Genomic DNA, 17217 nt, shown 5'->3' with positions numbered 1-17217 from the left:
GCAGTGTGCAGATGACACTGACCCAGCAGAGCTCAGAGCTGAAGGACACGCGGATGCTCACGGAGTTCCTGGAGAAGCTGGAGCTCGAGGAAAGTCACTACAGCACCCTGGGACAGGTTAGCTGCGGGTTACGTTTTTCCAGTTCGTTTACGTTCATGCATTTGACAGATGCATTTATGCAAAGCGACTTGCATTGCAGCGAAGGTTTCATGCATTTGGCTGGGAATCGAACCCATGTATTTGAACTACAGGAATGCTCAACTCTTTTCTAACATTGATAATGGCAGCATGTTAGCACTGGAGATAAAGAAGATAAGAAGATGGTGTGGTTTACTGATAACCAGAAAGGTTGCTGGTTCGAATCCAGCATAGAACAACAATCCATGAGCTGCACTGTAAAAAGATGTTTAAATTATTGTAAGCATCATCTCTGGTTCCATCCGTTTAAGTTGCCATGTGTGCGCAGTGTATTGTTATAATTATTAGAGTATCATGTTGATGGTTTAGCAACATGCTAATGTCAAACTATTGGAATCAATCCATCAATCAAGTTGTCGTAACTCATAGCCAGAACAATTCTGATTTTATTTCATAATGACATTCAAAATAGGTGAAGAGGTGCAATGAACTTGGCACTACTCTGAACAAATTAATAAATAGACATGCAATATTGATTTGAGTTTAAATGATTTTATTATATGAGATGAAAGAGATTATGGAGTGCAAACTAGCACAGCTGTGTTGGAAAAAAACAGTTAATTATACAGTTCAGTGTCATTATACTCAAATATTTGATCAGAATGGCAGGATCGACCAATCAGAATCAAGTATTCCAGAGAGCTTAAAGTAGTCTGGTCTGTTTGATTTCCTGGTTTATTCATTTTTGAACTGTGTTCCTCCAGCCGCTGTGCAGTGAGCTTGACTCTGGACCGTCTCTTCTGGGCTTGCCGGTGAGAGGACATGATGAGCCCCTGATGGAAGCCATTGGGAACCCTGTGAAGGAGCTCAGAGAAGCTGTTGAGATGCTCAATGACACGGCGCGGGAGAGGGGCCGCTCGCAGTCACATGACCAGAGCATCCAGGAACTGCTCACCAGGGTGAGTAGAGTCGGAAACGGATTACGTCACATTCACTTTTGTTTGTGTTGAGACAGACCTGGCAAGAAAACATGTTTGGTAATAAAAGCATTCACTATTCTCTGTCCTATTCATCGTCTCCTCGTTTCCCAGCATGCCATGGTGTCAGCGCGCGTGGAGCAGTGTCTGCAGCGCTGTGCCGAACTCGCCGTAGATGTGCTGGAGATGGAGAGTGAGATGGCTGTGAGATGTGAGCCGGATCGCTGCGGTCTGGATGACCTGCAGGAGTACCAGGACCAGCTGGAGGTACGGGTTCACTGAATTTTACTACTGGACTACTAGAGAAAAATGCTGCAAGAGCTTAGGGTGAATCTTACAAAACCTAGCTCATACAGACCAGTAAAATATTAGACAATACTACTTTATTTTTATGACAGTTAAGCACATTTTCTCCTAACAATCTTGTTGCTGTGATGCAAAAAAAAAAAAACATTTAAAATTAAATTGAAAAATATTTATAAATAATGGTAGTGTTGTTGTTCTGCCCTCAATTTATCTTTTTTATTTAATAAAAATTATTTTTTCAGCAATTTTTATTTTAATTGTCATGAAAATAATCACATCACAATAATTACAAATATAAATAAATGATATTATTATATACGATTGTGTATTATTAGTATTATTATAATTGTGATGTGATTGTTTTTTGTTTGACAATTAATAAAAATAAGAAATAATTGTTTTTAATGTTTTTATTATTATTATTATGTATTATTATTATTATAGTGATTATCGTGCTGATTATTTTCATGACAGTTAAGTAACATAAATGAGAATTGATAATTATTATTTCTTAATAATAATAATAGTAATAATAATAATAATTATTATTATTATTATTTTGATTTATTTCCATGACAATTCAGTAATAAAAATAAGAATTAATTACAAGAAATAAAAAAGAAACAAGAAATACAAGAAATAAAAAAGAAATTATAATTTTTATTAATAATAATAATAATAATTATTATTATTATTATTATTATTATTATTCTTAATTAGTAGTAGGAGTAGTAGTATGGCAAAAAAAAAAAAATCATGGTCCTAAAAATAGAGCTGATTTTATTCATGCAGATTTTTGTTGTGAAATGTTACCTGGACATGCTTTCATGCGATTCACCCTTTTGTGGGGTTGTTTCTTTTTTTAAAAAAGTAAGACCGCAACCGAGTGTTTTTGCAACACAATAATGCGTCCAAAGCATTTACCAGTGAAAGCGCTCTGAGAACAGGAAGCCTCTTGTTTGCCGGGACTCGGTGACCTCCCGGTGTTGATCTAATGGAAACGTCTTTCTCCCAATTCTTGTGATGAATTTTTTTTAGCACATTGTTTCTAGAATCTGTTTCCTGTTGTGGTTGAAGCTGGACATCCACCGAGGTTTTGTTCGATAATGAAGTGAGCCCACACATGCCTTTATTATCCACACAGGACTCCATTGTGTGCGAGTTTTAGGCGTTTATGATGTGTATTTGTAAGTGTCGGCTGATTCATTTGAGACTGCAGCATTGTGCGGGTGCGTTGCAATGCAGTAATACCTAGATGGCGTGCAAAACGCAAACACATCTGTCTGGAAACCCCAAAGCGCAAGAAATGACCTAATGGCTCATACTAAAATAGTTTGACGCTCATGCACAAAGCATCTGACAATCTCTGTTTTGCAGGCGCAGATCTGAAACACTGAGCGGCTTGAAGGTTTTAATTACCTTCAGAAACTCTGTCAGCGATGCCAGCAATGCATATGTAAAGCATATGGTTAACTGATTTAAAGCACTGAAAGTGTAAAACCGTACGAGTTTGCACAGTTTGCAAAGGGTTTATGCTGCAAAAATAGCACTGGTTGGATGGTAGTATGCAATTGTGAACTTAAACCTAGACGTCTTTTCTTCCTCCAGGCTGAATACGGGGTCTTGAAGGAGGAGGTGGAGGCCATGGTGAGTCTGGCGAGCCGTTTGTCAGACGTGTGTCCGGAGAGGATGAACGCTGTAGGGACTGAGATTCAGACCAGCCTGAACGCCTGGGACGAGCTCGGCAAAAGTGTGGACAAAAACAAGAAGAGACTCCTGCAGTTTGGACACCTGCGCCATTTCTTTAGGAACTATCTGGCAATGATGTAAGTCAGTGATAAAACGATTAAATGAGACCTCATTTTATTTCTCATTTTGTTGAAGATTGACATCACAAGAACACGTACAGGTCATAATTCACCCCAAAACAAAAATAAAGGAATGATAAATAATATTCATAGTTTAAATAAAATAATACCTTTTTGTTGTACCATTGGACTTTTTTGCATTATAATATTTTCATGACATATACTGGGACAGTTCTCCCTAAATTTTGACACATTAATTACAATTATTTTCATGACAATTAAGCAAGTTTCCGAAGAAATTATCATGCACATTTTTTAATAAAAAAAAATCTAATAAATATGTTTTATTTAAATCAGTGTAAATTAAAACCAGAACAAATACTACCATAAATAGTAAATACTTATTATATACTTAATATATTTTTCTCATTACATTCTCAACAGTTTTTTTAATATTTGTTTTAATTTTATTTTATAATAATTTTGTATGTACATATATAAATTATAATAAAAATATGAATTAGATTTTTTTTATTAGAAAACACTGTAGTATAGTATTGAGAATTTACTAAAAATACTAAAATAATGCTAAACAAAAAAAAAAAACATTTTAATTATTGAACAAAATAAAAACTACAAATTAAATATTAGTTTTTTAGTTGTTTTTTTTCAGTACAAATACTAAAAAAAACATTTAAATGTCTGGACACATTACAGTAATGCAAATTTGGGGGAAACTTGCTTAATTGTCATGAAAATAATGGCATAAAGCAAAAAATCATAAAGGTCCTTCTTTCTTTTGATTTTGGGGTGAAATGTGAGCTGGACATGTTTTGGCGTGATTCACCAGGAATGTTCTATGAATATAATTTGCAGAGCTAATGTTTGATTTATTGATGGGAGATGTCTGTTCACATTGTGTTCTCTTCATGTTTGTGTGTTGGCCTGAAGCGCTTGTCTTCACCTCTCTGCTGTTCATCTTCTCTCCCACAGCTCTTGGACAGAAGACACCCGCTCCTGCATTTTCTCAGAAAGTGCTCTGCGTCAAAGCCGAGAGAACCAGGAGCCTCTGGTTGAGGTTCTGGATCGGCAGATAGAGCAGAAGTTTGAGGAGTTTGATCAGCTCGCTGTGGCTGGAAAAAAACTCTTTGACGACGAGCATCACCTCAGCAAAATGGTAGAAAATCACAAATGTGACCCTGGAGCACAAAAGCAGTCTTAAGTCGCTGGGGTATATTTGTAGCAATAGCTAACAATACATTGTATGGGTCAAAATTATAGATTTTTCTTTTATGCCAAAAATCATTAAGATATTAAGTAAAGATCATGTCCCATGAAGATATTTTGTAAATTTACTACCGTAAATATATCAGATTCCAGATTTTCAAATAGTTGTATCTCGACCAAATATTGTCCTAACAAACCATACATCAATGGAAATCTTATTTATTTAGCTTTGAGATGGTGTATAAATCTCAATTTAAAAAAATTGACCCTTATGACTGGTTTTGTGGTCCATGCTCACAAATATGCTTTCTTTAAAGGGATAGTTCACCCAAAAATGAAAATTTCCCCATGATTCTTTATAATGACAGCGAATGGCTGTTGATATTCAATAGTCCAAAAGAAGTCCAATAAAGCGCATCCATCCATCATAAAAAGTGTCCCACTTGGCTCCGGAGGGTTAATAATGACCTCCTGAAGCGAATCCATGCATTTTTGTAAGAAAAAAAAATACATATTTAAAACTTAATCAAACAGTAATCTCTAGCTATTATTATTAATTATTATTATTATTTTTAATTATTAATTTATAACTATTATTAATTAATATTACCCATCCCTACCCGGAGCCGTGTGGAGCATTTTTTATGATGTATGGATGCGCTTTATTGGGCTTCTATTGGACTATTGAAAAATAACACCCATTCACTGCCATTATAAAGCTTGGAAGAGCCAGGACATTTTTTAATATAACTGAAAGAATCTGAAAGAAAGTCATATACACCTAGGATGCCTTGAGGGTGAGTAAATCATGGGGTAATTTTCATTTTTGGGTGAACTATCCCTTTAACATCTGCTTCAGTTGCTTCTGGGATGACAGAACGTTAAAATGGTTTGTTTATTATGTCTTGTGCAGATCAGAGAGAGGATGGAGGAGCTGAGGAGCATGCTGGGATGGATCCTGGTCCACTGGAGGGCTCAGAAGGATCAGCTGTTGAGCAGACAGAAGGCTGAAGAAGCTCAGACAGACGCTATTTACTCTGAGGCCACGGTCTGCAGCCTGCAAACACAGGTAGAACCCATTCATTTGTGATTTTCCCCTCTTTGGATAAATTAAGTTTATCAATCAATCAATCATTCATGGTGCAGATATTAAAAACTGTGATTGAATTGAATAATTCACTTCATCACTCCTGTTGTACATACATGACAATTGTAAAGAAACATGTCAAGGTTACGCTTCAAACTGAAGTAAATATAAATAAATATAAATATATGTATATATTATATACAGTATATATATATAGTTGATGTAAAAAAAAATACAAAAATAACTTGCAATGCAATGATTAAAAAAATTCTCAAATGCTACAAACAATCTTTTCATTTTATTAATATAGTTTTAATTTTTCCATTATAGAAATGGGAATTCAAATATGGGAAATATGCTTATTTGTCTTAAATAATATCTGTATCAATCAATCAATATCTTTCAGTAAATATATACTGTAAAGCAGTGATTTTCAATTTACATCAGCATATACCAAATACTAAGAAATACTTCACCATTTTAAGAATAAATAATTTTTTGCATCAGCATATATTAAATGCTGCAGATGCTACTAATAAATACTTCACTATTTAATAATATAGAATTTTTGCATTAAAATGTCACAGTGCAAACAATCTTAATGGTCCTGAAATCCTTGACCGTTTTCATGAGATCAACCCAAAATAACAAAATAATATACAAAAATAAATAAAGAAATACATTTCAATTTTTTTTATGAATTATGGATTTTTATAATTCCGCTTATTCTCAGTGATGATTTGTATTAGATATTCATTTTTATATTTTTCTTTTAAAGTAAAAAATACTGTAATGCAGTGATTTTTTTAAATTTAAGTCAGCATGTATTAAATGAATGCTACTAAATGTAAAACAATCACAGTGCAAACAAGCTTTACTATTTTATTAATATAGAATAAAATATAGAGGATAATATAGTTTTTTTTTTTTTTTGCTTTTTTAATAATGGGAAATTGAAGGCAGGAAATGTGCTTAATTGTCAAATAATGTCACAATGCAAGCAATCTTAAAAGTCCTAAAATACAATATGTTTTTGTCATTATGCAAAATATAATTTTTTATTTCTTTCTTTTGTTTGTGAAATGTGACCTGGAAATCCTTGACAGTTTTCGTAAGATCGACCCAAAGATGCAGTCTCCTCATAAAGCATGCTAAATCTGGCATTTTTCAGGTGGAAACCTCACCCGAGGCTTCTCAGAAGGGAACAGAAAGCCTCACAAGTGCTCCCCCTGGTGACATGGAGGACAGTTTGCAGCACAATTATGAATATGAGGTGATGAAGAGTGTCAGTCCTAAAGGAAGCGATGATAGCGGTCATTTAAAAAGGCCGAACTCGCCGTACCTGGTGCTGAAGGAACCCAGTCCTTCAGCTTTAGGAGGCACTGTCAATCTCATCCTCAGCTTCAGTAACTCTGGAGACACACAAATCCAGGTACAAGCGCCCAGCAGGGAAGGTGGCGTGCCGGTGCTCGAACCTGTGCACAGGGTGAGAATTATTAAAAACCACAGTCACACAAAGTCAAACCCTATTGCACTTATACGCTACTCTGTGTTCGATATCCCTCTCAGCCTCCTTACATTTTGCTTCTCTTTCCTCAAAAACACCCTTCTCTGTTTTGTTTTGTTTTGTTCTACATTCCCCTTCAGCCTGCTGAGTCTCACACTTCTGCCTGTAAAAGTTTTTGGAAGCGCTGCCAGGGGATTTTTGGTAGTTTAAAGCAAAAGAAAAAGATTTATCGACACAGTGCAGAAGAGGTAAATATAGTTGGTCAGTGGCCCTGCACGAGTAAACAGAAATATGTTAGTTGTGTGCAGTGCTGGGTAGTAACTGATTACATGTAATCTGGATTACGTAATCAGATTCCAAAAATTAAGTACTTGTAGTTTTTATTGATTACATAGTAATCACACACTAGCAATAAATTATTCATCAATTTTTTCATCGTTTAAATTTTCTTTTCTAAAATAGCCTGCCGTTAAAGGTCTCCAGTTTTGTGGACATTCACACAAAGACCAGTCATTAGTCAGCTGGCTATAATTACACAAAAATCTTGTGTTTTCTCAGCATCCCAACATCGCATTAACTACTGATTGAGCAAATTCTTTTTTTTTTAAATGATCACAGAGTTATTTAACCATGCATTACTATGTATTTGGAAGGCTTTTGTCTTTCAAACACAATTATTTTAAAATTATGTATTGTAATTTTACATTTTTATGATTATTAGCAGTTTCTTCACGAACCCCAGTTTGGGAAACCTGACGTAATGTAATGTTTACTGCACTTTGTTGTTAATAACAACAAATGTAATATATTTTCTTTCTCTTTGTATTTTTATATCAATACGTTACAAGATTATCCTATTTAAATCAATGTGATAAATGAGTTAGGTTAAAAGTATGGAAGCCTGTTTCTGCCACTGAATTTTAAAAAAAAAAGGCAATTGCGGGTTTTTATCTCACAATTCTGACTTTTTTTTTTCTCGCAACTCTGACTTTTTTTCTCAGAATTGTGAGATATTATAAAGTCAGAATTGCGTGTTTGTATCTCGCAATTCTGAGAAAAAAAGTCCAAATTGTGAGATGAAAAAGTCACAATTACCTTTTTTTTTATTTTTTTTTTTTATTGACGGAAACGGGCTTCCATTCAAAAGTAATCTAAAAGTAATCAAAAAGTAGTCTGATTATATTACCTAAAATGTGTAATGTAATGGATTACATTACTACAGTAACTACAATTTTTGCCATGTAATTTGGAATCAGTAACGGACTACAATTTGTAAGTAATCTACCCAGCACTGCTTGTGTGTGTGTGCATGAGGACTGTAGTGTGATGGACTGACTAACATCATGATCTCAAAACATCTCATCGTATTTTTTGATAACTGAAGCATTGCAGTAAATCTCAGAATCATAGTCTAATAATATGCTATTCTGAAAAATCGCCATTGGCCTGATCATTTATTTGTGCCGTGGTTGGAAAGAGAAAGAGACTTTGAAGGAAGAGGGGTCACTGCGGTTTAGAGGAGATTGCAAACAGGTATAAGCAGGTAATGAAAAGATGACAGAGGAAATAGCCACTTCCAATGATCTCATTTTGAGCTGCCAGTATATGGGAAGTATTAGAAACCGGGATGAGAAACACTTCCAAGACAAACATAAAGCCTCATTTCAAACATTCGGGTTGTTTACAAAACTGTCTTTGGGAACATTTTGAAAGTAATTGCAGCAAAAATGAAAAGCGTGTGTTTCTTGGAACGATTACAGGGGTTTAAAAATATAGTAGCATATAGTAGCCTTAAATGGTTTTGCAATATCCTTGGGTCTTTTATTATGCCATTAGGGTCTGTGAAGTGTAAACGTCTGTCAGTATTAGAAGTTATTTTGGAAATTTTGTCCATTGCTGTAGGTTTGCAGCTCTCATGTAATCCAGTAGATTTTTTTGAAAACATCAGGAAGATTAGGGCTTGTGGGAAAGTGTCTAGCTGCTGTCATATTGTCTAATTTCAAATGCATTATGATATCTGTCTGCAGGATTTTTTATTTTGTGCCCTTGCAGCTTTCAGCACATATAGAGTCGCCGCTTACAAACGAGACCCTAGAGATCAGAGTGTATAATCACACAAAGTCAGAAATGATCATCGAAACATGTATGCATACTTCTACAATAGCTTTGCATGAGGAACAGAGCAAACTTCTAGTCTTTTTACTAGCATTGCCCCCCTAATAGTGCGTAAGAGGCTTAGTCAACCAAAATGTTTTTAGTCAGTTAGTCACAGAAAAACTGTCCGTGATAAACAGATAGTTAACGGCTGGTCCTTGAGGTAATTACAGTAAATCCAGGAAGGAAATTCAAACATTCATCTATCATTCATCAACCTCAAATGTGGCTTATCTTTTGAAAGTGAAACATGCAAGTAGTAGCACGTTAACTTAGATAAATGTGCACTTTTAGGCACATATCCAAGTGTTTGTGTGGAGTGTGGATGCTATTAGCACACTTACTGCATTTGTCCTGATAACAGCGAAAAACATCTTAAAAATTGCTGTCATTTTTACTCATGCAGATAAGAGTAATACATCATTCGAAACTGTAAAGGGTCTACTTTTATTTGTGTACACTCACAGTATCAACAAAATGTTGTGCTTTCGTAAAATAAAGAAAACAATCAAGATGCGTTTTTTTTTTTGCCGTCTCCATGAACTGGAGCGCATCACAAAAATGAACCGAAATTCAGCGTATAGGCTACTGCCTCACAAACATGAGAGATATATCTATAGAAAGATTGAAACATCTACAAAACCGATTCAAAACAAATACTCTCTGATTATGTAATCCGTATGAAAGGTGCTTTTCTCTCTAAAGGCGCATCATTGTAATGTGGAGATGGCGAGTCAGCATCGTCAACTTCATCTGTGCAGCAGACACTGACTCAGAAAACACTAGTTTATTCATAAATAATTAAAATATCTCCCATGCGATTTTTTCCGACACATTCATAGTCATTATTTTTGCTGGTGCTTTGCAGAATAGGCTATATATTAAAGCCTATTATTTAACTAATTAAATTAATATAAATTATTATTCGACTAATGGCTTAAATGAATTACTGAAAGTCAAATCTTTAGTTAAGGGCGACTCTACTTTTTACTCTTTAAACTCTTGCTCCGTCATGACAAATGAGTCAGAAACCAGCAGAGGCCAGGGGTCTTTATTAGATTTGAAGATTTGCTGCAAATCGGTTGTTTTAACCAGATATGCATGGACGGAGGAAGACAATGACAAAGGAAGCAGATGATAAGAGGGGTGATAAGATGCATGCAGTGGGGTTTTTCACTCTTACGTAAGCTCTCTTTAGGCCTGATGTAAACTCATTCATGACAGCCACGCGGTGCTGAGATGTGACCTCACCCTTCGCTTCCCATGATTGCTGAGATCTGAAATCGCTCTCAGCAGGAGCGGGGGGGGGCTGGAGAATTTGTTGTGAACTTTCTAGAAGGCCCTCCTGACTGCTCTGTGTGATTTATGGTCTGGGGCTGCCAGAGCAACACAAGATTAGTCACAGGGTGAAAGGTCAAGCCATTACAGCTGTGTATGATGACATGTTTAAGAGCAGATGATTCTTATTAAGCCCAGAGTAAAAACAAAAAAAAACGAATGTGTGCTTGTGTAGTCTTGCTAGTGTTCTCATGTAAATCTAATGTTTTCGAGTTATTAGTGGTGTTTGCTAAGGTTTGGTGTGGCTTTTTGATGTAAGCAACCACTCAGAACACTTTAGAAATCACATAGCAACACCCTAGCAACCATCTAGAACATCAATCACATAGCAACTCCTTAGCAACCACCCAGAACACCTTCGTGATCACATAGCAGCACACTAAAAAACACTCGGAACACCTTAGCAGCTGCATAGTAACGCCCTGCCAACTATTTAAAACATGTTAGTAACAGCATAGCAACTCCCTAGCAACCATCTAGAACACCTTTGCAATTACATAGCAACACACTAACCATTCAGAATAGCTTGACAACTGCACAATAACACCCTGACAACTGTCCAGAATACCTTAGCAATAGCATAGCAATGCCCTAGCAATCAAATAGAACATCTTAGCAGTAGCATAGCAACACACTAAAAACCAATTAAAACACAACCATATAGTATGGCCTGGCAACTACCCAGAATCCCATAGCAACACCCTGGCAACCACCCAGAATAGCTTAGAGATCTCGTAGCCCTGGCAAGTATCCAGAACACTTTAGCAAAAGCATAGCAGCACCTTAGCAAACACATAGAGCAACTTAGCAATAATATAGCAACATACTAAAACACTCTGAACACCTTACCAACTGCTTAGTGACATCCTGGCAACTAGTCAAAACACCTTGGCAACAACATAGCAACACACAAAAACACTTAGAACACCTTAGCAACTGCATAGTAATGCCCTGGTAATGACCCAGAATACCCATAGCAACACAATAAAAACCACGTACAAAACGTTGCTAACCACATAGTATGTAGCGACAGCATTGCAACGCCGTGGCAAACATCCAAAACATCCTGGCAGTGTAGTGGCAAGTTTTGCATAATTTTTCTTCACAGAATGCAAGAAATTTTTATTTTTCCCCATAACAAATGTGAATTCCAGCTGCTTAACGTAAGCAGTGAAGGAAAATATGTTTCAGCATTTTAAATGTTTTTATCATTGCAGAGCAAAGTCATCATTCATCAGTTACAAATGTGAAGCAACATGTTTCTGTGTTTTTGCTTAGAAATGCTTGGCTTGAGCCAGAGACTAACAGAAGTGCTATGTTCAGATACTAAAACACTTATTTTCATAAATGGTTATACAAATAATAATTTTTCAGTGTTTGAATTGTGGATTACACTGGCCATAAAAAGTATTTGGACACTTAAGCCACACTTAAATATGAATGTCATTGCATAAGATAACAAAATACCAAACTAAGCCACATTTATTATCAAGATAACACAAGCACACTTACAAGGTCCAAAATGAAGACTCTTTGTGGTTGTGAAATTGTTGATAGTTAATGTGATGAACTACACCTGTGTGTATTTGAGGAGAACTGACTTCATGCATGCATTAAAAATGACAGCAACGATTGTTTGCAGATGCCATTTCATTTGATATTTTGTTTTGCAATGCAATGACATTCATTAATTTTTATGTGCGACCTAACTGCCCAAATGCTTTTTAGGATCATTGTTCTTCAGATAACTAGAATGATGCATATTTGAAGGGTGAACTTTGTATTGAAGTGTGATACTTATGCATGCTAACCACTTCATGCATGGAAGAAAAAAAGGTGATAACACTCTAAAACAATCTTATCCTTGTGTTTTAGGTAAGTACTTACTTGCATGTTACAGAAAACAGCACGGCAGTGTATGAGAGTATGACGCTTCCCCAAGACAAAGACCCGAGGCCCTCTTCCTCCTCTCCCAGTACCTCCCTGTATGCTTTCTCCTCCCCTTGCACCTCCCCATACTCCTCGTCCTCCATTGAAGACACCCTTCAGCAGACCAACAACCTCCTGCCAAAGAACAGCAACATCTCAATCTTTAGCAGCCTGAAGAGGAAGAGCAAGAAGGCGAAGAAGAAGAAAGATGACCGTAGACACACCATTCAGAAGATCATGGGAGAGGAGCTGTCGGAGGAGGCTGGGTTGCCACCTGTATGTGAACCGGTGACATACGATACACATACTTGGCCCCTGAAGGAAAGGAAGAAGCGGAAAAATGCAAGGAAACCAAACAGCGATGGGGCTCCGGTCTTGGACTACATAAAGAACCCTTTAGTGAAAGACATAGATGCAGAATGTCCTGGAGAGGTTGGATTTCCAGTTCACCATACCTTAGAGGTTGCCACCCAAGGATATGTGAAGAACCACTGCAGATTTCTGTCCTTGGGCTCTGTGTTAAGCTTTGACCTGCCCAAGGATATGAGCCTCATCTCTAGCATTCAAGATGTCATCACAATTGGCCCTCCTGAGCAAAAAAAGACAGACTCTTATCACCAGGACTCTCAGGTTGATCGTCCGACAGCTCTGAGCACCTTTAAAACAGCCCGCTCACCTCCAACACAAAAAGAAGAACTCAAACAAATTTCCCCAGGTGAAGTAACCCTCAAGATTGATTGTAAAGACTCCAAAAAGATCAGCATTGACACTGTATCATTTACTAAAGATGAATTTCCTCCTACACCTTCTCCTGTTGTTGAAGACATCTCATTTGAGGAGAATCGTCCCTCATCACTCAGTGATCTGACCAATATCCAACAGAAACACCTGTCTGGGATCAGTATAGTGCCTAAAGAAGAGGTGGTTAGTTGGGGAGCTAATGAAACTCAACTTGACAGCAAAGAGAACTACTATGTAAGCCCACCAGAAGATGCAAGCCAAGGGATAGTCAACCACAGCTCAACTATGGCAGAGATTCATGTATGTCCTAGTGTCCATACCATGGTTCACAATCTTAATGGACACGTGTACCATAGGCCAGCGAAATCCTCCAGCACTCAACAGTTAAGTCCCAGTCATGCATCTCATGTGGTGTTGAACTTCAGAGCCAATGGAAGAGAGGACTCAGTGGACTCTGGTCACTCCAGCTCTGGAAGCTTCAAGTTATGTGCTGAGGGTCCGTACATAGACTCCTCAGATTGTCCAGTGCCTCAGAGGACCTTTGGGAAGGTACCATCCCTGGATGCAGGAGTCTCCAACAAGAACTTAGAGTTCTCCAAGGACAAGAGCATTACCTTATCTATCGACGTTGATGATCCAGTTCATCCTGACCATCAACAGTTTGAGCAGGAAGAGGAGGAGCTGGAGGACATCTGGAACCACACCAACCGCTACCGAGAGAGTCTTAACTCTGACATCATGTATAATGGCTACCAGGCCACCTCTTCTCCAGACCGGCACAGGGAACCCTCACCCAAAGAACAAGCAGTGCTCTTCAGGAAGTTGGTCACGGCCTCTGCACCCAACCTTCTTGTGGCGGAGTTCAGACTGCCACCATCCATCCAGACTATGGTGGGTTCTGGGAAGCAGCAGAACCCAAGGAAAGAGAGGAAAATTCTGGACAAAGGGGACAGGAGGTCTTGGGCTGCGTTCACACAACAGGAACAAGTTTACAAACAGGTGGCTGTTAATGAAACTGCTTCAGATATGGTGAAACTACCAGAAATAGAGGACCAGCAAAAGTATATCTACCATTATAAAGAGGAGGAGGAGGAGGAAGAGAAGGAGGAGAAGGAAACAGGGTTTCTGAAGGTGAGGTCTACAAGTTGGCTGTCAAACCCAGTTAGTTGTCGTTTAGGACTGTTTAAGTCAGGGGTGTCCAACCCTGCTCCTGGAGGGCCACTGTCCTCTAGAGTTTAGCTCCAACCCCAGTTAAACACACCTGAACTAGCTAATCAAGGTCTTACTAGGCATACTAGAAACTTCCATGCAGGTGTTTTGAGGCAAGTTGAAGCTAAACTCTGCAGGACAGTGGCACTCCAGGACCGAGTTTGGACACTCCTGGTTTAAGTCCTGCTCCTGCAGGGCCAATGTCCTGTAGATTTTAGCTTCAATCAAACACACCCGAACCAAGGAACTCAAGGTCTCGACGATTACTAGAAACTTCCGGGGAGGTGTGTTGGGTCAAGTTGGAGCTAAACTGTGTAAGACGGTGGCTCTCCAGGACCAGGATTGTACACCCCTGATTTAAGTAGTTGACTTACGCTGCCTTCAACGCATGTCAGAATGATATTTATGAGATGAGCGCTCATGAGCGCTACCACAGTATTGTATTTAGTTAGACTTTCTGAGTTAGAAAGATTGTCAATGAAAGAATCATGGTGGATACCTTACATTTCCCATCTTTCTCTGTGGGAGCAAAAATGCTCTTCACTATTTTGCATTTGCATTAAACGGCTGAAGTAGGAACTTCCTAGGAGGATTGAGGGTTTTATTAGGAAATCTTTGCCTTCAAATTACGTTGTGGTCAGCATATCTCATATCATTTTGCCCATTGTTGTAGTTCTAATTAGTGCACATGTAATCTGTTTTTGTCATGGTAATTAATGCATTGATATGTGTTCTCTCTCCACAGGACCAGTCCATGAGCCTCCTGTCTGTTCATATGGGATTGGATGGGACCAATGACAATGATATCCAGGTACACAAAGTATAATTGCAGACCATACCAGAACAGAAAGTATGTGCTTTAACGTTCTTCAGAATATTGATAAATAAAAGACATTATTGTATCTCATCATATCAAGGTTGTTAATTCTAATCTTTGACCTTTCTGTTTCAGAGTGGAAGACAAGAACTGGAACTGCCGTTAATGCACTGCATTTTGCATTACTTTAATGCTGCTGTTTATTACTATCATGACTCATTTATATAAATTAGGCGCATTTAAATAAATTACTCAAGTTTATAGTCATATTTTATAAACCCTCATAGCTCTGAGTATTTAATTTATAGTAAATGTGTATAAATATGTAGTTTGACCATAGTTAAATTACTTTAAATTGCACTACAAGCAGACCATACCAGAACAGAAAGTATGTGCTTTAACGTTCTTCAGAATATTGATAAATAAAAGACATTATTGTATCTCATCATATCAAGGTTGTTAATTCTAATCTTTGACCTTTCTGTTTCAGAGTGGAAGACAAGAACTGGAACTGCCGTCTATGGAAGGTACACTGGAGAGGAAACACAAACTACAACTGGGTGGAAAGAAGGTAAATATCACAATTACAGATATTTGCTTGACCCCAACCAAAACAAATGAGCATTTTGTGTCACATGCCTCATGCTTTTACGTGCAGGCTACTGTGGTAGATGTCAGATTAGGTTGTTTTAGTGCATTTTCGGTTGGTCTTTATGTAACCACTAAGTTAAATGTACTATTTCAGGCACCATGCAGGGTGTGGAACTCCTATCATGCTGTGCTGTACAAACAAACAATATGTTTCTATAAGGACAGGAAAGATACACTCAAGGTAAACTCAAAGACTTCGTGTTCTGGCTTTGCAACCAAGCAGAAAACTTTGTGTTCCTTTATTGCAAGCAGACATCATTAGTTACATTGCAAGGTTGAGCTGTGATTAAATTGTGATTGAATTACGTTTAATGGCAGCTGTAAAGCATCTAAGGGTATGATTTCGCTAAAACGACTATATTTGTACCCATAGAGCTGTGTGACCAGCCTTCCTCTGAACCTAATTGGAGCGGTGTGTGAACCGTCACCAGAGTACACCAAAAAACCCAACTGCTTCTGCTTGAGGTAAATGGCGAACAACTAAAGGGCGTCTCATGTTTGTTTTAGTTAGAGATGAAAGTAGTTGTTTGAATCGTTTTCACCTGCACAGGTTCAGTTGAAGGACTTTGTTTAACCATTTTCTCTCAGATTACGTGATGGATCTGAGTATCTCCTCAGTGCACCGTCCCGATTTATGATGAAGAAATGGATCCTCAGAATCCAAGCACACACTGGTAGTATACTATTAACTATCTGTCTCCGTCGTTAACAAGTTTTCATGCTGCATTATATGACCACAGTCATATTCACATGAAATCCTATCTCTACAGCGTCTAGCGATTCCGTAGTGAACAGATCAACATGTCATGGGTCTTCAGCTTCAGCAACGCTCCCTAGACATTCTCCTGCTATCACCGGCTGTCAGTGTGGAGATAAATGCCACTGCTCCATGAGAAATTATGTCACCACCACTGTTTTAGCACAGAGTCAGCCCGCCTCAGGCCGAACCAAAGAGATCATAGTCCACACCAGTGACGGACTGCAGATCCACCAAAGGCATCAGGATCTGTTGCTCCTCTCGTTCTCAGATGCAGGTCATTGTGGTAAGAAACTGTGTGACTAATACAGTTCAGTGAACTAAGAAAAAACAAGGGTAGTTATTCCTGTAACTAGCTACTTTTTACTAACAAGAAATGGTGGTTACATTGTATTTTTTTTTTATTTACTTTATTTTATTTGTTTATTTTTTTTTATCTTTGGTTCGGTTCATATAAACAAACTGATTGGTGAAAAAATATATTAAAGGCTTCTGAAATTTTGATTATTTCAATATTATGAATATAATTTCACGAATATTAGATTACTATATGATCCAATAAATGTAGTTT

General features: G+C 37.6%; 1 protein-coding gene across 1 annotated transcript in view; it reads left to right on the top strand.

The window, feature by feature from the left end:
- The window catches only part of LOC107667070 (uncharacterized), a 55187-nt gene that overhangs the window by 32624 nt on the left and 5346 nt on the right, over positions 1-17217 (top strand). The window contains exons 18-31 of the mRNA XM_016458669.1: positions 903-1097; positions 1230-1382; positions 3030-3247; positions 4223-4406; positions 5370-5525; positions 6715-7029; positions 7191-7298; positions 12418-14343; positions 15167-15232; positions 15729-15809; positions 15984-16070; positions 16263-16354; positions 16478-16563; positions 16660-16932. Of these exons, the coding sequence (XP_016314155.1) occupies positions 903-1097; positions 1230-1382; positions 3030-3247; positions 4223-4406; positions 5370-5525; positions 6715-7029; positions 7191-7298; positions 12418-14343; positions 15167-15232; positions 15729-15809; positions 15984-16070; positions 16263-16354; positions 16478-16563; positions 16660-16932 (3940 nt within the window). The remainder of the gene's footprint in view (positions 1-902; positions 1098-1229; positions 1383-3029; positions 3248-4222; positions 4407-5369; positions 5526-6714; positions 7030-7190; positions 7299-12417; positions 14344-15166; positions 15233-15728; positions 15810-15983; positions 16071-16262; positions 16355-16477; positions 16564-16659; positions 16933-17217) is intronic.

The sequence above is a fragment of the Sinocyclocheilus anshuiensis genome, unplaced genomic scaffold (genome assembly GCF_001515605.1).
Source record: "Sinocyclocheilus anshuiensis isolate Anshui unplaced genomic scaffold, SAMN03320099.WGS_v1.1 scaffold665, whole genome shotgun sequence".
Taxonomy (NCBI): domain Eukaryota; kingdom Metazoa; phylum Chordata; class Actinopteri; order Cypriniformes; family Cyprinidae; genus Sinocyclocheilus; species Sinocyclocheilus anshuiensis.
The sequence above is the reverse complement of the archived record's forward strand: the minus strand, read 5'-3'. Positions and strand labels throughout refer to the sequence as shown.